This window comes from Erythranthe guttata, chromosome 7 (genome assembly GCF_056151865.1).
Source record: "Erythranthe guttata isolate IM_541 chromosome 7, IM_541, whole genome shotgun sequence".
In the NCBI taxonomy this organism is placed as follows: domain Eukaryota; kingdom Viridiplantae; phylum Streptophyta; class Magnoliopsida; order Lamiales; family Phrymaceae; genus Erythranthe; species Erythranthe guttata.
Window position 1 is genome coordinate 10,017,667 of NC_142539.1, and position 27,688 is coordinate 10,045,354.

The window sequence follows — 27,688 nt, forward strand, 5'->3', positions numbered from 1 at the left end:
TTGGTGTGTAGTCTTTGTTGATGCTCTTATTTCCCACTCCCTCTTCTAGTTATTTCCTCGTAAAATGCATTTATCTATAAAAAGACAACGTATCTTTTATCTGGTGTGACTACTCGATGACCAGTAATTTATGCCCGCCGTCGTGAAGTAAGTAGCTCATGCTTCTCGACTGCTTAGATTTTTACATCCTAACGGGCTCGGGCTCTCCTCTCAAAATGCTTGATATACTTTATTTTTCTAGAAAACTCGTGCTTAATATCTGAATGATCAAACAACTTTTTATTTTATTTCAATGAACTCGTGTTCACTTCAAGAATACTTGAATAGTTCATGCATTTTAATAATCTCGGGCTTACTATCCGAATCTCTGGTCATAGTTTTCATTTGAACGATCTCGGGTTCGATATCCGAATCTTTGGGTATATTTTTCATTTTAACAAGCTCAAGCTTGCTACTTGAATACTCATATTATTTTTTCCTATTTAACGAGCTCGTGCTCGCAACCACAATACTTTGATAGATTTTTTCTTTTAAACGAGCTCGTGCTCGCTATCCGAATACTCGGATAGATTCTCTGTTTCACGAGCTCGTGTTCGCTACCCAAGTACTCGGATAAATTATCCGTTTAACGAGCTCGTGCTTGCTACCCGAGTACTTGGACATATTTTTCGTTTTGACGAGCTCGTGCTCACTACCCGAGTACTCGGATAGTTTTTCCGTTTAACGAGCTCGTGCTCGCTACCCGAGTACTCGGACAGTTTTTTCGTTTTGACGAGCTCGTGCTTGCTACCCGAGTACTCAGATAGTTTTTCCGTTTAACGAGCTCGTGCTCGCTACCCGAGTACTCGGATAGTTTTTCCGTTTAACGAGCTCGTGCTCGCTACCCGAGTACTCGGATAGATTTTCGATTTTAACGAGCTCGGGCTCGCTATCCGAGTACTCGGATAGATTTTTTGTTTTGACGAGCCCGTGCTTGCTACCCTAGTACTCGGATAGATTTTTTCGGTTTAATTAGCTCGGGCTCGCTACCCGTGTACTCGGATAGGTTTTCATTTTTAACGAGCTCGTGCTTGTTATCTAAAGTATGAGAAGCTCGTGCTTCCCAAAATACTTCGATTTTTCCAAAATCACATAGAGGTTTTAGAACTTAATCAAATTCAATAGATATTATGTGATCACTAAAGTAAATAGAACATAATTACTTATAATGACGATTTAACATGCTAGTGCCAATTAGCAAAAAACTCATCTTGTTCAAAACCTTCTCATTCAGTTGAGCAAATGCTTGCAAACTTGACTGGCGACCAAATCTTGTCGAATAAACGTCGGGTTGCATTCTTTCGATTTCTAGGCTTAAGAAATCAATCTTCAAGAAATATGGTAAACCTCGAGCTTTTTGAGTCATCCAATCCAATCGGCGAACTTGAAGACCAAGAATATTCATCACACAACAAATTAAGTCTCTAGCTTTCCCTGTTCATTGTTAGTATACTAGCAAGGTCCAAATCATCATTAATAATGACTCGTAAATATCGATCGAGCAATCAACTAAAGTGATAAGCATATTTTATAACGTCTCAAATTCGTTTGCTTTCCAAATATCACAAAGATTCAATGCTAAAACTCGTTATCATTAGGAAGTACTTATACGTGATCAACTCAAATATATGTGAATCATGACTCGTACCTAAGCCATATATTTCATGCTCGAATTGTTCTCCAAGTAGAAAACATTGTAGCTAATGGAAATATGTACTTATAAACTAACTTCACCGATTTATAGAGATAAATTTGGATATCAAGGGTCCGGAATCGATTAATGCATTCGAGCTCTAAGGAAATTACCTGCAAGTGATCAGAGATAGAGAGTAGCCAGGAAAGCCGAGCTCCGATACCTTCGCAAGTAAGAGAAATGTCTAAATCCGTGAGCTCTTTTGAGATATCATCTTTTCAAAATCCTTCTCGCCAAGTGACTAGCTTTCTAGAGTCATTCTACTCTACACCCAACGGAAAACGAATAAAAAATCATGAATCAAATCACAAACAAGAAATGCATTGCCGCATATTCGGTGTAAAACCTTGGAGGCAGTTACTCTTTTATAAAATAATTACCTTACCCGCAGTAAGCGAGCTCCATCAAGAATTCAATTCGGTACCATGGTCATGATTGACTAACAAATGTACAGATAATACGCGATAAACAAATAAATTCCTCTTAATTGCTCATAACGAAGATCTAACATGCTTGGAAAAAATAGCAAAACGAATTCAAGCCCTTATCGAGAAAAAATGAAATTCGCATTTGGGAAAATTCATGGCTGCTCGCAACATTAAAATCGAATAAAAATCTTATTATGATTAACTTTCATGTATAATCGTACTTGTTTGAAAAATTAAAGGAGATTCATTCTAGAAAGCATTGACGAGCACAAAAGCATGGTTTGATAATCAAGCTACAAAAACACCTAATCTCGACAAGCATAAGTTCAAGTATCCGCAAAATTCATATTCCAGAAAAATCATAAATTACCTTTCCCAAAGGTATTAATCCAAGCTCCACGAAAACTATTTCTCGAAAATCATAGACATAAATTCTATTTCCTAGACAAATCGCGCGAGGTTATAAGACTAAATAATTTGTAGCAAAGTCTAGAAACGATCATGCATGTATCTATAAAAATTCTCGAGCCCGCTGCAAATACTATCATGCTAATCTCAATTAGGAACCTTTATATTCCTTAGAAGTTCAATTCTAAATAGGTGTATTTAAGTGGTCAAACAAATATGGACTTAATCCAGAAAAGTCAACCCATATAATCAAATCATATCAAGTTTACGCGGATCACGAAGATAATTAACTATGATTTCTCGATTAAAAGGTTTTTCAGCAAAATATTTCAGATATTCAACTCTTGCTAAATGATCAAAAATCTTACAGGTTTCCAAGGATATTAATCGAGTCACATACTTCATGCCGGCAACTTATTCACAATTCGAGAAGAATACTAAAATTCGTCATAATATCTTATAAACTAACCTGGCAATATCATTGAAAGAAGCTTTTAACTTCAAGTAATTTTAAGATACATACTCGAGTTGTAAGAATTGACCTCGCATGCAGACTCAAGAAATCCCTCAAAATTTCCAACCTTTCAGCATGCTAGCTCAGGAGCTTAATGCTCAATTTTTATGTGCTTTTTTATTTTATTTTTTCAGCCATCGTCATGTAGATCTTCCTGCAACTCCATACCCTGTTATGTAAATTCCAGAAATCCGGTCTACGGCATCGAGGTCAAGAAATCCAAAACAATCAACAAACTGATTAACCATAGCAAATAAGTTATGAGATGTATTGAAGTCGTCGTAAAAAACAAATATGCTCTCTAGCTCTTTCTTAATAATCGATTCACCTAATCGTCTCGAATATTTAAAACTTGCAGAACCATAAGAAAAAGGTCCAACTCTTGTAAGATAAATTCGATTTATAAAACGAGCATCCGAACACTCTAAAAATCCCGATGGAGAGATAACCCTGAGCTTGAGGGATTGAGCTTCTTATCTGATTTTCTCCTTTTTCAATTGAAAGGGCAGTAGCAACATGTAACTCTATTTCTCATGCAAGAATTAATACATTGCCAAAAAAGTACTTATTGCTCGCTTTAATTACCAAATCAAAATATCTCATATAAGAATCAATTAAATCCTAAAATCACGAAAATATTCATAGAGCCAGATGATTATCCATTGATATGCTCAAGTACAACGAACCCACTTCAGGCAACTTAATCGTTATGAGGCGTGCTACCAAAATCATCACAAGCATTTTCTCAAACATATGGTAGGCATGCAATTCCTAGGTATATGCGCCCTTTGGACTACCAGATGTTGATTTTCAACCAAACAGCTGGTATTTTAATAATTCACTCTTATCATCGGAAATATGCAATATCCATAACAACTAATTCTCTCAGCGCACACATGTTAATACTCATTCATAATCAGATAAACTCAATGTGCCTATTCCTCGAGCTTAAAGGAAATCAATCAGGAGACTCGTGAACAAAAGGAGTATGCCAGCACCCCAAAATTCATGAAAATTTAAACCACTTTGTACCTTCACCGATTATCGGACTCACTTTTCCATCTTCTCGTATTTACTCCGATATCTCTGATCGAGGTTTTGGGCTGCTTTCTTTACCAAGGTCTGCCCCATATGTCTTGAAATAGCCGAAGTAATACCCCTATGGTGCTGCAGCGGATTTTAAGATAGGGCAATGGAGGGGAACACCTGCTCGTCCCAAAAGTGTTTTGCTTGTTACAGAATAGGAAGTTGAAAAATCGACATCTTAACGCGCCATTTGATGCGGCTGGGTTTCTCCGCTTCAAGGAATTCCGAACCTCCAAGTCCATTCCGTATTGGGCTGTTCATCGTGGACCTACAAAAGGACCGGGAGAGGTGCTCCCGGCATTAGCACTCCGACGCCCAAGTCAGAACACCTCAAAGGCTCTCATTCTAAAATATATTCTGTAAAAAAATTTAAAATGTTTATGTGAGAGTTACTTACCTTGAGAGCTGAGTACCCTTATTTATATAGAGGAAACCGTCCGGATGTCATTAGTTTTATTCAATTATGTTAATTGGATGATTTCAAATCCATGATATTTTTAAGTCTTAGCACTTAAGTTACCAAGATATTTTTATGTGTCTTAGTGATTAAGTCATGAGGTGGCCCATGCAATTCTCATATCGCCATTTGGTAGTTACTCTAAGCAAGCAGCTCGTCTGAGTTATTCTGCTCGTCGGAGAGATCCTGCTCGTCGGATATCTCCTGCTCGTTGGCGAGATCCTGCTCGTCGAAGGTATGTTGCTCGTCGGAGAGATCCTGCTCGTCGAAGGTATGTTGCTCGTCGGAGAGATCCTGCTCGTCGGATATCTCTTGTTCGTCGGCGAGATCCTGCTCATCAGAGAGATCCTGCTCATCGGCGAGATCTTGCTCGTCGGCGAGATCTTGCTCGTCGGATATCTCCAGCTCGTCTGAGTTATTCTGCTCGTCGGAGGTATTTTGCTCGTCGGAGAGATCCTGCTTGTCGGATATCTCCTGCTCGTCGGCGAGATCCTGCTCGTCGAAGGTATGCTGCTCGTCGGATATCTCTTGTTCGTCGGCAAGATCCTGCTCGTCGGATATCTCCAGCTCGTCAGAGAGATCCTGCTCGTCAGCGTGATCTTGCTCGTCGGCGAGATCCCGCTCTTCGGATATCTCCAGCTCACCTGAGTTATCCTGCTCGTCGGATATCTCCAGCTCGTCTGAGTTATTCTGCTCGTCGGAGGTATTTTGCTAGTCGGAGAGATCCTGCTTGTCGGATATCTCTTGCTCGTCGGCGAGATCCTGTTCGTCGAAGGTATGCTGCTCGTCGGAGATATCCTACTCGTCGGATATCTCTTGTTCGTCGGCAAGATCCTGCTCGTCGGATATCTCCAGCTCGTCAGAGAGATCCTGCTCGTCGGCGTGATCTTGCTCGTCGGCGAGATCTCGCTCGTCGGATATCTCCAGCTCACCTGAGTTATTCTGCTCGTCGGAGGCATTCTGCTCGTCAGAGAGATTCCTGCTCGTTGGCGAGATCCTGCTCGTCGAAGGTATGCTGCTCGTCGGATATCTCCAGCTCGTTAGAGAGATCTTGCTCGTCGGCGTGATCTTGCTCGTCGGCAAGATCCTGCTCATCGGATATCTCCAGCTCGCCTGAGTTATTCTGCTCGTCGGAGGCATTCTGCTAGTCGGAGAGATCCTGCTCGTCGGATATCTCCTGCTCGTCGGCGAGATCTTGCTTGTCGGAGGTATGCTGCTCGTCGGAGAGATCCTGCTCGTCGGATATCTCTTGCTTGTCGGCAAGATCCTGCTCGTCGGATATCTCCAACTCGTCAGAGGGATCGTGCTAGTCGGCGAGATCTTGCTCGTCGGCGAGATCCTGCTCGTCGGATATCTCCAGCTCGCCTGAGTTATTCTGCTCGTCGGAGGCATTCTGCTCATTGGAGAGATCCTGCTCGTCGAATATCTCCTGCTCGTCGGATATCTCGTGGCTTTATTTCCTCTTTCTGCATGGGTACTCGCCCCTATCTCTAAAGGGGCTTATGCAACCCAATTCAATTGGGCATGGACCAATTCAATTGGGCCTTGCCTTATTGGGTCGTGCTAAATCTGGCCGGATCAATGTGGAACATAAATGCCAACCAGTTGAGCAATTATGTCTTCTTTCATTATTTTCTTCTTATTATTTATTTTAATTTGATTTCTCCTTAAATCTGTAATCTAGTAATGAACAAAAGATCATATATATTGAAATATTGGAGACAATTTGTTATGGCTTAATTCCACTTTGCACCCTTGAAATATACCATTTTGGCACTTTGCACTCTCGAAATAAATTAATAGCACTTTGCACCCTCGAAATACAATAAATCATGCATAATGCACCCCAAATGATTTTTTAAAGCTAAAAAATATAAATTTAATATTTGTAGTGATATTTTTTTAGGATGCCAAATGTCAAATATTTTTTTTATTCATCAATCATTTTGAAACTATAAAGTTCAAAAATAAAAATACATTCCATCAACATATTTAAAAATTATATTGTTTTATCAAAATAAAATATTTTACGAAAAAAAATCATTCAGCTATTACGTTATCAAGTTATCTGAAAATTATTTTTTCTTCCAAATATTTTCACCTAATATTTTACAAACAGTGACATAAAAGATCCACAATCGAATAATTTAGTGATAAAAGATTTTTTTTTTTTTATTTTTCTTTTGTAAGATAATGTTGTTTTTTTTTAATAATTCGGTATAATTTTTATTTTTTCGCACTTTGTCCACTCGAAATTAGGATAATGTTATTTTTTATAATATTGTAAGATAATGTTATTTTTTATTTTTATTTTTTCGCACCAATGAAAAATAAAATTGCCTTTATTATTCAATTGAGGGTGCATTGTGAATGATTTATTGTGTTCTGAGGGTGCAAAGTGTTATTATTATTTTTCGAGGGTGCAAAGTGCCAAAATGGTATATTTCAAGGGTGCAAAGTGGAATTAAGCCATTTGTTATTGTAATTATCCTTAGTTAATATTAAAGAGATTTAAAGCAACTCTTATTAATATCATTCACTTTGCTAATAATCGATGTTACAATCTTAATTTCTGTTTTTTTACTTTTACCTGGAATAATAAGCTATTAATGTAATAATCTACCAGCTATGCATATGATAAAATGTATTAAAATCATATTGATGTATGATTATTCAGGTAATAAATTACAAAACAATAGAAATTATTAGTTAATAAGGTTCAAACATTGATACCTAATAATTATATTGTTTGACTTTGACCCTTGTATTTTAATTTAGTATAACCTAACTAACATCTTGATATACAGAAAGGGCAATTTGCTATAGGTCCTCCTATAGTACATTTTATGTCTATAAATCCAACTAATAAATCTCTATTTTAATTAAATTTATTGCACTTATTGTATCTAAAATACCCCTTACAATATATGGAATAAAATCCCAAAATAATAGACAACTTAATACTTGATTTTTATCCCAAAAGATCCGTATCAACCCCTCTCTAAAATCCCAAGAATCCTGAAATTAAAATTCATCGGCAAAAATTAAAAAAGCCAAAAATTGAAAAATTAAAAAACCTAGCCAAAAATTGCATCGTGTATGCATAGCATGGGCCTTCGGGTTGTTTTGAAATCTTCAAATTTCGTTTGCTGTTTGTGATGTGGTAATTGCTTGCTCGTTCTTCGTTTACTATTTTGGAGACACCGCTTGCTATTTTGGGAGCTTTTTTCGTTCTAGCTTTGTTTAGTGTTTGCGATTTTCACTCCTCCCGCAAATAATGGTTCATACACGTACGAGTCTCGATAAGCAACAAATGTAATGGATATTATGCAGAAAAGTAAAAGTCTGGGTATGTAATTACCTTTTTTGCATTTCTCTCATTTGTTTTTAGATGTTTTGATGATGATTTAATGACAAATGTTATAGATTTTTCTTTTTCTTTTTTTTCTTTTTTTATCTGAAGAATTTTTTTGCTGATACATGAGTATCAATCTCGTTAATTATCCACACATTTCAAAGGTTTCGATTTACATATTTTGTACATTTATTAACCATACTTTTTACATTGTTGTTTGCATTTTTTTTTTTTTTTTGCAGTTGCTTGTTGACAGTTATCGTTGTTTGTATTTTTTATCTTATGAAATTTGCATTACATTGTGCATTATTGAACCTTTATATTTACGTTTATTAGTTATTCTTATGATGATCTCCACTTTGTTGTTCTCGAGGTCTGCTATTTATTGTTGTTCATTTGGTTTGCAGTTTGCTGTTTGTTTATAATTGAACCAACATATTCTTGTTAGCAGTTTTTTGTTTGCAATTAGAAGTCTCTTGTTTGCAATTTCGTGTTTGATATTCATTGTTTGTAATTTCTTGTTACTTTGAAGTTATTGTTTGCAATTGCAGTTATTGTTTGTAAATTGCTATTTCATGTTTATCTTCGCAATCGAAAATCTTATTGATTTTTTTTATTTTTTTTTGTGCATGCTCAAACAATTACGTCAAAAAAAGGGGCGAAAAATTACATGACTCCTCAATGTCTTCCCGAAAGGTAAAAACAAGATCAAATCAGACTACAAACGAAGCCCTGAAAAAACGACGACTTTAATTCGTAGAGAACATTGTAGGATCATTAGTTCTATATTATTGTTATGTAAAGGCATTTGTACAATAACATTTTAAACATAACTTAGTTGGTTCATATTCTATTTGAAATGCTATTTATTTTATTGTTGCAAATTGCAGTTTGTTTATCCTTTCATTTGTATTTCTCGCTTGATTGTTGTAATTTGTTGTTACAACTTCAAAAGATAAAAATTTGGTGGATAAAAAATTGGATAATAAAAAATAATGTCGAAAAATTATGAAAATAAATGTATGAAATCCTACCAAAAAATGTAACAAGTAAAAACACATATTACAACGATTTTTTGACGTTAAATATGCGTTCAAATTATTTTGTTGTTTGACGAAGCATAAATAATTAGAAAATGCAAATAAAAATTATAAGTCTGCTACAAATAGGTAATAACAAATAGATATTGAGAAAGAGAAAGAGGGGAGAGTGATTTACGTGAGAGAGAGAGAGAGAGAGAGTGTTTCACGTGTTGTGTGTTAAGAAAATGAGTGATATGTGGGATTTGTTTCCTCATTTGCCATAATTAATTATTTTCATATAAATATTAATTAAGGGTGTTTATGTCTATATACTATTATTTTAAATTAATTTTTTGGATCAAAGGACCTATACCTATATTCATCTAACAACTTGGATCTCTACCTATATATATATAAGTGTGGAATAAGGGGTGTCTAGCCAATTTCCCCTATACAGAACAACCATTTTTGTAAAAACTAAACTAGCAATTCTCCTTGTGCGATGCACGTGATTGCAGAAAGAAAGAGAAATAAAATATATGATAATGAAACTGTATAAAAAAAATCCACATCGACGTGTGCAAGAGAGAGAATAAAAAAATACTATCTGAACGGATTATGATTTAGCTAGTGGGTTTGCAAAACTGAATTACTATGGAAGTCATGAGAGGAAAAAAAACTGGTACTAGCTGAAATAGGAGATGAAAAAATAGAATCTTTCATGATCTCTACTGCCTAATTTAGATAAGGATAATTCTTTTACAATCTTTACTAATCTAAAATAAATACAAGGAAATAAATAAAGTCCTTCTTAAATAAATCTCTACAAATTCGGACTACATAAAATTTCCTAACAAAAACATGGAATAAAATCACTGCCAATCTTTATCAACAAGGCACATATTTCGCCAAATCTTTACAAATGAAATATGGTGTCAACAGACCACAACATTAAGTAAATATCATTGTTCTAAAAATTGGTCGCATCTGCTGATTAGTCGGTCTCTGATGCGGAGACGGTCCAATACCTTTATGATTTTGGTGTTAACGTTTGAAAATTTGAATTTTGTCCTGTGAGGCGATTTGAGGTGGCCCGATGCAGTTTGAGGCGGCCTGATGCAGTTTTGAGGGGGTCCAAGAAGGGTAGAGGTGGTCAGACTTTGATGGCAAAAATCGGACAGAAATCAAGGTTTTTTTTTTGTAAACCAAAACAAAAAAGAGCAGGGTATTAATAAAAATGAGTGTATGCTTTGTTTTGTTTATGTTAATTGTTATTTTGAATAGACCTAATGATATATGCTTGCAACATTCATACATTATTTTGAATGCGAAACATTTTTGTTTTATTTATATATTGTAATGATTATTATTATTATTATTATTATTATTATTATTATTATTATTATTATTATTATTATTATTATTATTATTATTATTATTATTACAAAGTATAAATGATTTGGATATAATCATGTCTAAATAGCTTTTTATATGCATTTTGAGTATTTACACATGATATCTACAAATATATTACATTAAACTTGACGACAATCTTGTGATCAACAGTAATATAGAAATATATTATTGTTAATCATAACATAATAGCTACATATTACTGTTGACCACAACATAATAACCGAAAAAGATATTTTGTCAAAACAAATACTATTCTTGTGGTGATTGCGGCCAAAAAAGAAAAAAAAAAGAGAAGGCCGGGGGTGCTGGTCGGTGGTGGTGGCGGCAAATAGGTGGTGATGGTAGTGGTGGTGGTGGGTGGTGGGTGGAGGTAGTGGGTGGTGGCGGCAGGTGGTGGCGAATTGGTTTGTGGTGGTGGTGCAGGTGTTGGTGGAGAATGGGTGGTGGCTACGGATGGTGTGGTAGGAACAGGGGGTCAAAATTGGTTAATGTACAATATATATTAGAATTGAGGTCAATGTAAAATATGAGTAAGCTGGAGCTTAAATTATGGATTGAGGGTGTTCAAAAGGAATAGGTGTATTGTATGGCATATATGGTAAGATTTTCCCGTATTCGCAATAAGTGTTGGACGGATAGATTTATTTGCAAAAGAGAAAATTAGTATTTTTTTTTTTTTTTTTAATGTCTCCCTGCATAATATCAAACCTCAAGTGTGGTAATTTTCCATACCACGGGAATTCGTCTGTAGGTGTAATTAACCGGTAACTTTATACAGCTGAAAGATATATTGCCGTTCCGGTAAAGTGAAATCTCATGTGTGGAGTCCGGAGAAGACAAAAATACGATACAAAAATAAATTTTGATAGTGAAAGATCCAAACAATGCAGAACAATTCCAATGGTTTCAAAACAATATGAATGGTGTTTACTCTTCTAATTAGGTACTTCAGAATTGAAATATCAACCAACAAATGTAATGACAAAGATAAGACTAAAGAGTAAAAAAGAATGAACTTTATTGCAAAAAAAAAAATATATAATAAGGGTAATTTCCAACAGAAAATGGATTAAGTCATAATAATGATTCTCACTAATGTGTGTCCAGTATCATTTAATACTGTATAGGGTTTTGCTGACAAGTTTTAACCTTATATATATACCTTGGGAAAATTCGAAGAATTCTTCAAAATTGTATGATGCTGTGTCGAACAGAAAATTTATCCAAACAGTATTTTCTTCAAACTGATAAATTCCAATTGCATTTGATATTTTTCCTAATATACATTGCCATTATCTTCTCTTCTGCTCTATAACCTGCCGGGGATTGTCGCGCAGCTCCGAGGAAACAACCTGCAAATACATTCGACTTTGAACGAGTGGCAATGACAATACGTTGAATCGTAGAACGGCAACAAAGTTCCATAACCAGACATGAAGATATACACCACAATGACACGTTATAAACACACTTAAAAACATTACTAAGTCTATTTTCGTATATGGTACTACAGGAAAAGTATTTAATGTAAGCAAAATACAGGTCGTCTTATATGAAATTGTGATACAGGAATGGTAAATTTAAAAAAACAAAAGTAATAATAATAATAAATAAATAAAAAATAAGAGGCACACTACCCAAACATTCATACTCAGACAATATCACTTTTAATGAGAGGGACTCTTACTTCACCATCCTTATATTCAATGAGATCAGATTTTTTATTATGAAGGACTGAGAAGTGGAATCGGGATTTGCCACTTGTTGACCTTTCCCCATCTGGTTTTATTAAAATCAAGTGACCCTATTTGACTTCTACTTCAAGTGATTGTGGCGCTTTTTATTGATCTATGATAGCTCTTGATGCTAGTACGACTCAGAAAGTGTACTTAAGGAATAATAGTTCAGTCCGTGCAAATCCAATAAACCGAAATCCGAAAATTAAGGAAATAATGTCAACCCAGAACATGACCACATCCTATAATAGCGTTTAGAGAAGGAGCTAAGGAGTGCGGCAATTTGGCCATTTTGCCCCCACCAGCATGTCATTTCAGAAATTGTCATCAACAAATACGACTTGTCTCACAAGTTAGAATAGCATATCAACAAATGGATTATCGAGAGATACTTGCCCTAGCAGTGAAGAAGAATTTACCACAGAACTCTACTATATTCTTGACTGCAAATTATAACTAGGGTCTGACAGCAATAAGATGTCAAAGATGCAATTTTGCAAGACCAAATCCTATAGATTTTAGAGAGGAGATCTGTAAATACGCAAAGCTCAAAAGAGGCCTTGTACATGCTTAAGAAAACCTCAAACGGCGTGGTCTGAAAGATGCCAACAAGAACTAGGGTACAGATAAAGCCAAGGAGATCAATATGTTGTTTCATGGTAAATCATGGTCTTTATATTAGTCTGGGTCAAATTAAAATTGAAAAGTTGCAAGGTAAATAGAATAAAACAGCGAGGTAGATACCACATCGAATTTTGAAGAACGTGCATCAACTCAATAGTAATTAAGAGGAATAAAGAATTTAACCTTGAGCAGCACAAAGTTAACTTATGTGGGAAGAAGAGGTTGTCTCTCATCAATTCCTACACGATGACTAGCCTGGAGAAAGAAAATAGAAAAAATAAGAAAATGGAGTCCTTCACAAAGAAGAATTTTTGCATCTTTAACAGAATAAGAATGATAACGGACTGTACCTCCTCGTTAGCTCCAGCAGCCATATTTATGAAGGATGACTCCCTTGACCTGGAAAGGAAGGGTAAGAGAATATGCAGTGTGACACTAACTTCATAAAGTTGTCAAAAATGTAAAGAAAAGAAAACTCGGGAAGCTAGTACAGAATGAAATGATGTGAACTGAAAATGAGGAAAATTCACCAAATATTGACTTATAAGAGCCAAAGTCAAGCAATGTCTTAGAATATATATTCAACATACTAAAGCTGATTGTATTTATGACCTTTCCCATAATGGCGTTTAAATCCTTTGAGTGCGTGTGTGTGTTGTAAAGTCAGGTTATAAGCCAAAAAAAAAAACGGATTGTACTTCATTGTTTATGATCATTTATTTTTTGACAACAGAACATGTAACATTAGCCACTCTCTACCCTGTCCTTTCCCCTCAGCATGCAAAACCCCTACCCCTCCTACATGCTCAATAAACAAGGAGAGAGAATACAGTTCCTCAATACAAATGAAAAAAAAAAGATAATAGAACACGTCGAAATAGAACAAAAATGTTCATGTTTGAACAATCAACAGGGAGACAATTCACAATTCATAAGTGCATATGGAATCAAATAATGTCAGTATATGCCATACTAAATGGAGTGTCATTATAATCTACAAGCTCTGAAGCTCTTTACAAGAAACAAAGTTGTGAAGTAAATGACATTAAGCCTTGTATGGTCATATTTATACGCAAGATAAGTCGGACTGTATTACTTATATATTGCAGGAAGACAAGAGAAGCATCATTATTTTACACAATTAGTAAGCAAAGACGGTGAAACATTGTTGTGTAGCATGTAACTAAAGAAAAACAGAATACCTATGATTATCCTGCACGCCAACTGCCCCAAGCCCACCATTTTGTTGTTCCTCCTTAGCTTTTGAAAGAGGTGAAAAGAACTGACAAACAGAAGAAAACAAAAAAATAAGCCTCAACAGATATAGATGACAAGATAGATACTTCTGTTACTTATGGTACCTGGTGCATTGAGATGAATACCACAGAAATTCCTAACATAAAGTTTACGGTTAAAGTATGGCCAAATAAAACGGCAGATGCTATGCCTGTAAATATCGTGGCAACAGTTGACGAATACTTCTTCAAAATTGTATCTGGGGACAGAATGGAAGGCTTGTGTAAGCATTTAACAGAAAATAATAATTATAAGGCTAAAAGGAAATAATCACCAATCCTCAGCTCCTACAATCACACTTACCGGCATATTTGAAGAAAAAGGAGGATAGAATTCCCTGTGCAGCATTGTTACATATCAAAAACATGGTAGCTTTTGAATGTCCTTCCAATATATCAAAGCTGCTTGGACCTGACACATTTATAATGATGTTATTTACGTAAACAAGGAAATCGATTTCACCCTCCAACAGCGAACATAGCCATGTAGTCTATAATGTGATGATAATCAAATAAATGTAAAGCCTTATAATCAAGATATTACATTCAGTTAAAACTAGTATGAAGACTAGAGAAACGAATTGCCCTGCTACCTTTAAACATGGCAGATACAACAATTCCTAGAAAGTTGAATAGAGCTCCATATCCATATAAGAATAAGTTCTGCATATTAAAAACAAATCATAATCATAAAACCAATAACTCAGTCAGAACATCAATGTTAACGACAGGAAACTGAAAGAAAATTCCAGGTAAAGTGAAAAAACAACATTCATTGACTTAATTGAATCTCCTACAAATGATTAAATCAAATCATTCTCACCACATCATTCTTTGAAAAAAAAAAAAACCCAAATTACACTTATTTCTAAGACACTGCCAAAAACCGGTAAACTTGAGCTATACCATCTTCACAATTATAATGGCATTTCTTCATGACCACAGAATGCATGGCGTAATCAGGAAGCTGCTGAGACAATTAAAAAAAACTATGCTTCCTATATTAAGGAGGATGCGGTGACATTGAAAAATTCAGATCTGTTGCTTCATTAATACAACTATATTCATACCATGACACTTACAGACAGAGCGTGTTTGAATGGAGCCATATAACACATATACAGGAAAAGATAACAAGACAAGCCCAGTAGGTCAGAAGTAGAAAGTGTAGATACAAACTGTAAAAGCATTCTACATTTGACCATATTAGATCACCTGAAGATAAATGCTGGTATCATATTGGCTTTTCAGAGCATATTCATTGAAAACTGAAGCCATAGAAGGAACAGTCACCTGCATTAAGTGTTCAAATATAAGCTTTGGTTGCAGATTAAAAAATCCATAAAAAAAATGCCAAGGTAATAAGAAAAAAAAAAAAAAGAGGGTGTCGGGTATAAATTCATGGATACAATAACCAGTAGATGCCTTGAATCACTTACGAATATCAGAGTGTATATATATGCAGCAGTTGTAACTGGAAGAGCCAGAGCAGCGGTACCCTCAGGTAAGGATTTAAGTTGATTTATACTAATCCCAATCAGCAATAAAGCAAGAGCCTCCCACTGCGATGTAACAATATATCACCACCAAATATTTGACATGTGAATAAATGTCGCCTCAGTGGCTCATTTTGCAGCTAATTCATCAATCTTTCATTTCATTTACATCCAATCAATTGGCAAACCTTCAATTTTAATAATGGATTTCAATCTAATCCAAATATCTTATGATAAATCATTGAAACTAACCTGAATGACAGAAAATTGACGTCTCATTATTACTCTCAGGAGTACAGCAATGACTAAAACCTGTACAATAGTACACATGAAAAGAGTGAAACGGATTTCAAAACATGTTATACAAACCTTGCTAGTGCTAGCATCAATAATAAGAATGTTAACCCATTGATCCATTGGTAGCCTAGTAGGATACAAAAATGGGATAAAATATGATGTGGAACCAAGTCGACTGCCTACTAGCAATAGTTGCTATAATATCTGGAATAATCTGAAGAAAATATATCATGTAATAAACAATGCCCTCTAAAGATCATGGTGCAGTTTTGTGCTCAAAGATTAGTAGTTGTGATAACAAATTCATCATGCTTCACAAGGCTTTTATGACATTGGCAGTAGAAAATAAATCAGGAATTACATCCTCAGCCCTTTTTATTCCACAATGTGTTGAACACCAATAATATAGGATTAAAATACTAGAATTCACGTAATACGACATATAAATAGCCAAAAAAACTGCATTAGCAACACACCTTTAGATTGCTCAACATTTTCACTGTTGCAGGATTGAAATATAGCTGAGGAAAAAAAAATAGTTATTAGAAATCTAGAAAAGGAAGTAAGAAATTACAGTACCGTAAATCCAATAACAAAGACATGAAAAGCAGTTAGTAATCAGAAAAAATCAAAAAGAAAAGTTGCACCAAAAGTGCAATTAAGCACATATTTCTATGAAATTATAAGTTCAACAATGGTCCCTGGCTAATCAGATGTGAGTTTGAAACAATAAAGCTGGTAGGCGTGTATGAAAAAGGGGGTTATTATAGTCTTTCAGATCCTCATGCTTCACCAGGATAAAAAGCATCTAATGTGGTCAAAAAAACTTTATTCAAGAAATTTTCATCTATGCTTAGTCATCCACAATTTGGGCAAAATCATTTGTTTGCACTAAAGGTTATAGCAATATCTTTAACTACAATATGATAAAATTTTCCATTCATTGCATGCTTCCACGGTTCAAATGAAGACGTAATGTAACTCAATCATTATCAAACGTCTTCCTAACTGGGATTTGTTCATATGCGAGGATCCTATTCTCCGAGACAGTTCTATCTTTTCTTCATTTCGCATTTTGATCTGAACTATGTTATTGGGCTATATTGGATAGGCAAGATATAATATCACATGATTCACCTCAAAAACAACTTAAACTTTTAGATGAAGTGATCGTTCACATGGTATCAGAGCCGTAAGAAATGTAATGTCCTGTGTTAGAATCCAATCGCAACTGGTTAAAAAAGTTCATGTGCAAGGCTTCAAAATATAGCACACTTGCACGTGAAGGGACGTATTGGAGATATAAATATCCAATGATTCACCTCACCAACAACTATGGATGATAATGGGCACCCACTGCGCTAGCTAATGGCTCATTCAAGACTAAGCCCTGAATCAGTCATGACTACGCCCTTGATCATTCCTGACTAAGCCTTCCACCTCATCTAGGTGTTACGATCATATTAAATAAACCATATTCAGATATGAAGCTGAAGCAATGGGGTTTATCCGTAAGATGAATATGAAACCTTGTTTAAGATTTATAAGGCTCCACTAAGATCCAGGAGAGGAAGTGAAAAGACAGGCCTGGAACTCAATTGTGTCGTATTTGTCTTTCAATAAACACCCATATCAATTGGAAAAAGAATCATCTTGGGTTTTCATTACTATTATGATAAAAAGAATGCTCTCTTAGTGTTCTAAAATCCTACATCCTACTATAGTATTAGGTTTCTCCAATGTAATATTCTTGGATCATGACATTAGAAAGTAGTCGTTGAATAGTTCAACAAAGAGGGAAAAGAACAGATGAAACGGTGCAGATATTATAAAATAGGCAATTCTACAGATGGTACATCGCCGAACTGATGGTACCTGCATAATGAACTTCAGGTAGTTATTTACAGCATAAAGAAGGGCCGGAACGGCAAGAAGCGTATTGCTGCGAGCAGCCTGCAAATATATAACATTATTCCATCATCAGCGGGATAAGGGATGGACTATTGTCTTTGTAAGATAAAAAGAAAGATCCAGATACCATATATTTTGGCATCAAATAATGAAACGCGAAGAAAGAAAAAATTAGACAACTAATGAAATCTTTTTGAAAGAGAAGATTGTTGCTAAGTTAACATCAACTTTCAAGAAAACAGAAAACCATGAACTAGGTATACATAAAATTAAAACAACCGCAATCATGATAGCAATCGTACATTAGACCTGGATAAATAAAAAATGAAACTGAGAAACATCAGTACTTCAAGAACATCATCAAGAAGCTCTACATCCATTACGCAACAAAAGATTCTAAACAGAAAACTATAATGGTTGGACTCAAAGAATTGCTTCGAACAATCGCATTCTCACAACAGTACTGAAACAGAATGCAGTTTCAGAATTATTCCTGTATCTCACTATACGGATGCCACAAATCAAGCACCTCTTACAATTAACATCTTAAGGAAAACATGAGGGATATACAGGCCCGTCATCAAACAGAGAACTTGAAAATCTCTAGTATGTTTGGTTCCTAAGAAAAAATGGTGATGAAACTAAATTTTGTGGAAAATCATTTTCTTTACCCAAGAAGGCGTGTTTGTTAAGGTTCTGCCATGGAAGTGAACTATTCCCATAATTGGGTGTTTTCTAAAATGGAGTGGAATTGAAATTGAAGAAGATAGAAAACCTGTTACGTTCTTACATGTAGGTTTCCTCACTTTTTTTGAGGAAAATGTATTTTTCCTTGTTTAGTCACAAAATATTCACGTTTCCCCAAATCATTTTACCTAGTATTTTACCTCCTAACCAAGCAGGAAAGATAACACATTTGACCAAAGCGTTTAACAACCATAATATTTCTGATAAAATGCATGTGTATCAAAAGGAAGTATCCTCTAAAATCAAACTTGTAACATGCTAGATCAGTGTGTAAATCTACCTGAATAAACGTGGAGATTGATAGAAGCGACTTTTCACCAACCTTCTGTCGCCTAGCCTGGATGTTACATAGATGAGCAAGGGTATATACACATTAGTATTCTGTTTAGCAGTCCGCTATTATAACTACACCCATGAACCAGAAAGAGAAAGATTGAAGATGTAAATTGGATCATAACAATTTCTATTTTGGAACAAAATTGTCAAATTACCAAAGAGAAACAAATCAGGCAACAGCCTTTGATTTCATAATTTATTTAAAATATCGAAAAAAAATTAGAGCATGCAAATATAAATAATATTTGGAAAATCATTTTCATGTTTTCTCGGTTCGACGGGAGTTTCAACATTATGGCACATCTCAGCAAGTCATTAACTAAAATCTCCAATCTTATTCATACAGGTCTTGCAAACACAAAGTACAACATTGGCTAACAATGAAGATAAGAGAAAATCATAGAGATCCCTGAAGGATCTAATATTTCGCCATCACAAACAAAATTACACAGCAATAGAAGTTACACCAATTTCATAGAAATTAATGACAATTGTATATCGAAACGGCATGAGTACTTTCATCCATCATCTTCATGCTTATTAATTGACCCCCAAGGAATTTTAGTATACAGGAAAATCCCATGATCCATTATGCCATGGTTCATAATATATGGAGTCTACAGTACAAGATAACGTGCTTGCCCTGCAACTTCTTATCACACAATAATAAGTTTTTCCACTTATTTTCCATATTTGTACCGTTCCCATAAAGAAACTGCAAAATTCTACCTTTTTCTTCTTGTTGCTTAATGAAACCTTGAAACATTCAAACAGTTTTATCGGAATTCTACTACCATAAAATGGAGAAAACTACCTGGAATATAAGCATTAGGATTGCAAAAACAAGTTTTGCAACCTCTGTCAGAAAGTTGACACTAATAGGGCTAAACTTGAAGCGACCATCCACCTTTGACATAAAAACCAGAATAGGCTGGAAAAGAAAATATCAGACATTTCTTAGTAACAATTATGAGAATAATAGTGAATTATACATAGCAATACTGCATGTAACTATTTATGTACAAAAAACTTAAGGGTGAGATCCACTCTGGTAACTGTGGCTGTGTAGTTTGGGTTGGGACCTGAAAAATTGGGTAGTATTCTCCAATTTAGAGGTGGATATTGGGTAATCCGTGTTGATTGACGACCCATTTTTTTCATTGTTAGGTACACGTGTTTGTGTTTGGCATTTCGTTACCCCTTGAAGTTTGATTTTTTTTACCAACACACCCCTTAAAAGGTTCAATTTGTAAAATAAGAACAAACATCAAGGGGATATTTGTGATTTTATAAATTTAACTGAGTTTTTCCTTTAAATAGGATAAACATCAAGGGAGTCCATATAATTTACCTAATAAATAATCATTATGCAGTATCTTAGAATTCAAGGGATTTCCTACAAGAAAAGGTCTTAAGGTTCTTATAAATTTCACAATCTTCTTGTTTCAATATAGTTTTGATCAATATCCCAGCCATGTACACGGTTTTATCTTCTCGTCCTTTATATTTCCCATTCTCCTCGCTTCTTTATGCATACAGTTCTTTCTTTTTCCATCCAATTGCAGGATTATTTTTATTTTAACGATACTTTATGAACATTAGCAAACCGAAGAAAATAAACGATGCCATAAACAATGCTCTCTCAAAAAATAACTTGGACAGTAGTATAATCAAAAGGGTAACAGCATAAAAATGTGTACCTGAAAACCAACTAGTACACAATCACCGCTAACTAATAGGAAGTTAAGCGCCCGTTGCTTTGATGACACCTTGCTCCTGTGTTGATCATACGCTCGTGAAATAGCTTTCGTTGACGGGGATGCCAATTTAGAGTGACAGACGCTGCACTCTACCATCCCATTCTTCATCAACATCTCGTTCTTCATCAGCCAACCCCCAAGGCAAGCTGTGAAAATTTAACCTGAAAAAAGATGCCTCAACAATAACTACATCTGCGAATAGAACTTTCGTAGCTACTTAAGTAATCAATCAAACTCCCAAATCATTTATAATCAGCTGGCAAACAACTACCAAATCCAATTCAAAAAAATTCAATCAGATCTTATCAGAAAAAGGATAAACTCCTAAAAAGCTTTCCGCATGAGAATTGGAGCAACATTCAGTTCAAATCCACAATTTTTTGCCGGATCAAGCTTACAAAACAACATGAAGAAAAAAAAAATCCAACGGCATTTGGTACGCGTTCAATCAAATCGAAATTGAGGTTCAGATCGTGAAAGCTAATCGTAATTAAGCGCGTGAAAACACGTACCTCCGATAGCAGTTGAATACCGACGAGGATTTGACGGGAGACTGAAGAGTGAAGGCGGCGAGATCTGGCCGAGGCTCCGCCGACGGGATCTAAATTGCCGGAGAAAAAAAAATAGTTCCCCAGATGCAGAGAATTCAATTTATTTTGGTTTTCTATATATAGATATATATATAATGTAGAGACTGTTGTGGAGGAGGAGTAACGTAAGTTGAGTACCTATGTAATGTAAGTAAAACTTTTTCATTGCATTTAACTTTATTAACCAAGATGTTAAAATAAAATAAATAAAAGGTACTTTAGAGGGGAATGTGTTAAATGCCTTACAAACACTTTTAATTAGAACATTTGCAACAATTTTTAATTAGAAATTTAGAATTGGTACATCTTTGTTATTTATTTTTAATTAGGAATTCACAAACACTTTTTCATATTTTTATTCATGAATTGATAAATTTATGGGTTTTTTTTATGTCGAGGATGTTCGAATTAAACTTTTCAGCTATGTAATACGGACATGGAAACTGTGATATAGTAAAACGCGGAAACGGCATTTCCCAAAAATGAGGATACAAAAGCTTGAAAAAACGTGTAAATATTAAAATTATAGGGGTATATATATATATATATATATATATATATATATATATATATATATATATATATATATATATATATATATATATATATATATATATAAATAAAAGTTATTTTAATAAATTTTCATAAATATATTCAAAAAAATTTACTAATCAACTATCAATTGCAATAGATTATTAAATTGTGTAAATAATTAGGAAAACAACAAAAATATAAAAAGAAAAATTATTCAAACATGTTTCTAATGTATTATAAATTGCAAAATAGCTCATACGGTGCCCGTCAAGTGTCCGACACGAAACGTGTCCGAAACGGAAAACGTTAAGAAGTTGAAGTTTCCGTGTTACATAGTTTTTCAGCTATTTTGTGCAACTTCACTAACTATTGGGGATTAGTTAAAGTGGGATTCTCTACTTACGTGTTTTAGGGCATCTTCCACCCTACACCATTTTCGATTTTTTACACCTAATTTAGGTGTTTTTAACCTCTCAACTTAAATCACTAAATCACCATTACACTTAAAATTATGATGATTTGGTTTTAATCTCCCATTGTGGTCAAAACCTATATCACCATATTACCAAATCCTATATTTCAACATTTTTTTTGGTGAAGAAATTTGCATCTTCCACCCTTCCACCATTTTACCATTTTTTCCACCAAATCCTATTTTTTCTATCAAATATAGAAATTAAAATAGGATTTGGTGTAATTATCACCATTTTATTATTAGCATATAAAATTATTATATCAACTAATTAATGAATTAGTGTTCAAAAGATAAATACATTATTTATTTATTTATTTATTTTTTATTATTATTATTATTATTATTATTATTATTATTATTATTATTATTATTATTATTATTATTATTATTATTATTATTATTATTATTATTATTATTATTATTATTATTATTATTATTATTATTATTATTATTATTATTATTAAATATAAATATGTTTGGCTGGCTCTAATAATTTATATGTTTAAACAATAAATATATTCATTATCAGAAAACAACAAAAAATATAACATTATAACGTAACATAATAAATTACAAGACAAATTATATAAATAAAATACATATAAACTACTTAGTTATGCATTAAGTTATGAAATTATTTTTATTAATTTTGCTGTAATATTTATATGCATTAAGTTAGAAATTATTGTTTATGTGTGGTTTTGTTATATGTATAATAATAATTTACGTTGATTTTCATTCATGTTTCAATAGTTTTTTGAAATTCCCATAATTTTAAGATTATATAATTAATAAAATCTATATATAATATAAAAAGAGGATCTATGCCCTCAATGATTGACATGTGGCAAATGATGATGTCATTTATCAAAATTGCTTAGTTGGAGTTCAATTGATGAGGTAGATTCTTCAATTGGTGATTTGTCAATTTTATTTTGGTATGTATTTAAGTTATTTCCTATTTCACATTTATACACTCATTTAAACAATTACCACGTGTATATATATTATTTCCAAAATTAATATTTTATTAATTCGAAATAAAAAAATCTTATTTACATTTCCAGTATTTCAAAATATATTTATTGGTAGTCTTTTTAAAAAAAATTAGTACACTCAATTTTTTTACGAATATTCAAATAATTTTCAGAAAAAAAATATTTTCTTAATATTCAAATATTAAAATAAAGGAATACAATTTTTTTTTTTAATTTTCAATATTCTTGAATATTCGAATATCGATTCAATAAAAAAGATATATTAATATTGTTTAATAATGCATTAAAATTCGATTTCAAATTAACATATTAACATTATATTATGAAATTTATAATTTTATTATTAAAATTAAAAAAACAATTGAAAAAAAAAAAAACCGTGTATGTTTTATTTATTTTAAAATTTTCTTGAATCAGAACATACATTTTATGATATGGAATTGATTTCTTACCTATTTAAGATGATCTATCTATATATAATATAAAAAAGAGGATCTATGTCCTATATGAATGACATGTGGCAAACGTCTATGTCATTTTCTCAAATTGCTTAGTTGGCATTAAATTGATGATATGTAATATTCAATTGCTTATTAGACATTTTTATTTTGGTGTGTTTTTAAGTTATTTCCTATTTTACATTTACATACTCATTTAAACATAACACATATACGTACTCATTTATTTTATATATATATATATATATATATATATATATATATATATATATATATATATATATATATATATATATATATATATATATTTATTATTTTATTTGAGAAAATAATTCGTGTAATAATCAAAATTATGTAAAATTGCATAAACCAAACATAATTTAGAAATTAGAAATTGCATATTAAAATTAATATCATTTGATAGTTATTGTAATTCAACAATTATTTAAATATACATATTATTAAATTTTAATTGCATAATCCAAAATATTAATTAAACTAGATTTTTTATTTGTAGAAATTATAAATTTTTGGATTTCAATTTTTTTTTACCATATAAAAATTTCTAATCAATTGCATATTTTATGTAATATAATTGGATTTATTACCTATTTAGGCTTATTGATTTTAATTGATATGATTAATTTATGGAAAATATTGAATTAATAGTAAAAATTATTTAATATTCTTCAAATCAACACCATACGTAAATCATCCTAACCGACCCAATCAAATCATCCAATTTTGTTCTCTTTATTTTGTATTATGCATAATAATTATTCTTTATTGTAATCTAACTTGAATTATCTAATCAAATTATTACATAATTTACGAAAATATTTTACTGATACTGCCATGTATATGTTTTCCATGTTTATAATAAGCATTAGGTTTTCCTTAATTGCAATGTGGACTATAATCTAGGTTTTCTAATATATTATCCTACTATATAAAATTGAGGACGATTTTTTTCTAATTTTTTTATTCGGATAAAAATCTTATATTTTATGCTCTTTTTTTTTATCTCTCGAATTCATAATCATCTTCTAAAAAATTTCAAGTCAATAATAGTCTCAATTTAAAATGATTACTTATAGAAACATATCATATCCAATTTTAATGTCTTTAATGTTGTTGATACTATTACCATATTGAATTGATTTTACGTTTCTTTATCATCCAAACACAACTATATAAACCTCTGATTCACTCTCTTCCACCATTACTTTTCATTTTGAACAAAATGTATGACGTTGTGCCTATTTGTTTTATTTTTTCTATCGATTTTTTTTGTATGTTTGTCGTGTAATTTTTTTTATGTTAATTATCGAATTTACTTTTCGTATACATTAAATTGTTATTTTTTTATACTTGATATTCCTCATGTTTTATTAATCGCATCTCATAGCCTTTTATAGAAGAGAGGAATGACAATGTCATCATTGAATATTATCTTTGATGCAAATTAAAATCAAACATTTGGACGTCTAACATCACGTATCCAGAGGCGGCGCAAGAAAAAAATGTTTGAATCATTCAATATATATTATATATATTAATACAACGTATCAATATCAACCTATTGCATCGTAGTTGTGATTTTTAGTTCAAATTCGTTAATAGATTTTTCTCTCATTTTAACGACAAAGAACTGGCATCGATTGGCGATATGACAAACGAGAGTCTGAAACCACTACATCTACAAATTATTTTTTCTTCGTGACTATGTATGTTTGTTTTTATCATTCAGGGTTTGTTATACATTCACATAGATATTTCAACTGATAAATATAGTGCATCAAGTACCTTTAAAGTTATTTACGAGATATTCACTTATAAAAATGTTGATTTATTATGTGATATGTGCAACAACTTAATGCATACATTAGTGCAAGAATTTAGTTAAATTAATTGATTAATGAGTGAGTGAATATATTTAATTGTATGATTTAGTGAGATACATGTTAAGACTTTCATTTTATACTCTTTTTAGTTTGAAATTTATAAATTAATGATTGTTTCTATATTGCTTTTATTATTTTTAACAGCACTTAAATCCATCTTTTTTTGCAAATGGTAATTATTGATTTATGAAAAAACAATTATGAATTATATTAATTTTGATCATATTTAGTATAATCAATATTCTTTCCTAATTTATCCATTATTTTCATTTTTTTAATATATTATACACAACTTCAAATTCAATCAATATATTTAATTCAATAAAGAAAATCACAAATCACAAATACAAATTTGTAACCAATTATACCGTATTTCGTATACTTCATAATAAATTTTTTTCTTTTTTTTTTAGGTTGGTTAGCAACTCCAATGGGGTATCAAATGGATTATCAAATCCATAAACCACCTTTTTGATATCCTAAAATTAAAAAATTTCATTCCAATGGGAGTATCAAAATGGATAAGTATTTTGATATTCTACCTCTTTAAATGTAAAAATATATCCTGAAAATTGAGTTATCAAAAAAATAACTACCTAAACATCCAATCACAAAATGACAAGTGGCAATCACAAATAAAACTACTACAAAACTTCCAATTAAAATTGAAACAATGAATGAGTGTTTGAGGTCTAAAAAATCAATGTGAACAACGTTTATATTGGTATACATTTTTTGATTTGCTTACACAAGTTTAAGTTATAATTAATAAATTGAATATATTTTTGTAAAATAAATGTTGCTAACATTTTTACACTATTCGCCATCAGTATAAATTTCAATTTTCACCACCTCGAAAAAAATTAATATCACTTTGCGCCCTCAATATACAATAAATCTTTCACAATACACCCTAAGTTGAATATTTAAAACTTAATGAGGGTAATATTATTTTTTATTGGTTTTCTTTATTTTAAGGGTGCAAATAATAAATTAAATTATTATTTTCATCCACCCCCAATATAATTTCGAGCTTACAAAATGCGAAAAACATAAATCACAACGAATTGTTAAAAAACTATATTTTCTTAAAAAAAAATATTCTCACTAAATTATTTGAATGATGATTTTTTTAAAGTAATTAGTGAACGTATTTGGTAGAAATGTTTGGAAGAAAATATAATTTTCAAATAATTTGATACCGAATTGCTGAAGAATATTTTTTGTGAAAAAAAAAAATTAATATGTTGATTTATTTGTGCACTTTGTTGTTTCGAAAGGATTGATGAATAAAAAAAAATAATTGAACATTAGGCATTCTATAAAATAGCACTAAAAATATTAAATTACCATTATGAGCTATAAAAATTCATTTTGGGTGTATTGTACATGATTCATTGTGTTTCGAGGATGCAAAGTGCTATAAATTTTTTCGAGGGTGCAAAGTATCAATTATTTATATTTCAAGGATGAAAAGTGAGATTAAACCCATTAAATTGCTACTTGAAAGAATTTATGGTCCCGAATTCGTTTAATACAGAGGTGTTGTTGAAGGTGTTATGACACTTGAACAAACAAGCAGCGGAAATATAAAGACAAAAGAACAATACTCAGAATTAAAAATGTTCACAAGTAAAGACTTGTGAACTTGCCCTTTACAGGACGGAAAATATATTAAAATCAGTATTCCAAGAATACAAACAGAAGAGTGTGAAAACTTCTTCCTTATGAGTGAATCTTTTTCAAGGTCACTCTTACAACCAAATCTAGATACTAAAAGAAAGATATCAAAAATTCTAGATTTCAAAGAATGTACTTATAAATAGTACGTACAACAGATCCTAGAAAACACACTAAAATTCTCGAGATTAAAACTTCAGCTCTCTATTTTGTTTTCTCGAAATCTGTCATAATCTTGAGTCTTGAGTTTGGTATTTATAGACTTGCCAAGCTTCCACTCTTCAGCCCATGATCTGCAAGAAAACCAACCACAAGAGCACTCAAGATAATGGGTTAGTGGGTTAGTTAGGAAGTTAAGATAAATCCCATAATTAAATCCACTAAGCACTACTTAACCCTACTAAGCCCACTAACTAAGATTTAGTTTAG

General features: G+C 32.4%; 2 protein-coding genes across 2 annotated transcripts in view; both read right to left on the reverse strand.

The window, feature by feature from the left end:
- The window catches only part of LOC148769176 (uncharacterized), a 98,155-nt gene that overhangs the window by 20,695 nt on the left and 49,772 nt on the right, over positions 1–27,688 (reverse strand). The gene's annotated exons all lie outside the window — the stretch shown is intronic.
- LOC105964938 (CMP-sialic acid transporter 4) lies at positions 11,413–21,377 on the reverse strand. Its single transcript, XM_012989448.2, has 16 exons — positions 21,133–21,377; positions 20,561–20,781; positions 19,675–19,791; positions 18,805–18,861; positions 17,742–17,819; positions 16,343–16,387; positions 15,822–15,881; positions 15,513–15,635; positions 15,289–15,366; positions 14,667–14,736; positions 14,378–14,485; positions 14,140–14,273; positions 13,981–14,060; positions 13,129–13,177; positions 12,962–13,033; positions 11,413–11,770 (listed from the first exon to the last, which is right to left on the reverse strand). The coding sequence occupies exons 2-15, from the start codon at positions 20,744–20,746 to the stop codon at positions 12,983–12,985; spliced, it is 1,236 nt and encodes a 411-aa protein (XP_012844902.1). The 5' UTR covers positions 20,747–20,781; positions 21,133–21,377; the 3' UTR covers positions 11,413–11,770; positions 12,962–12,982.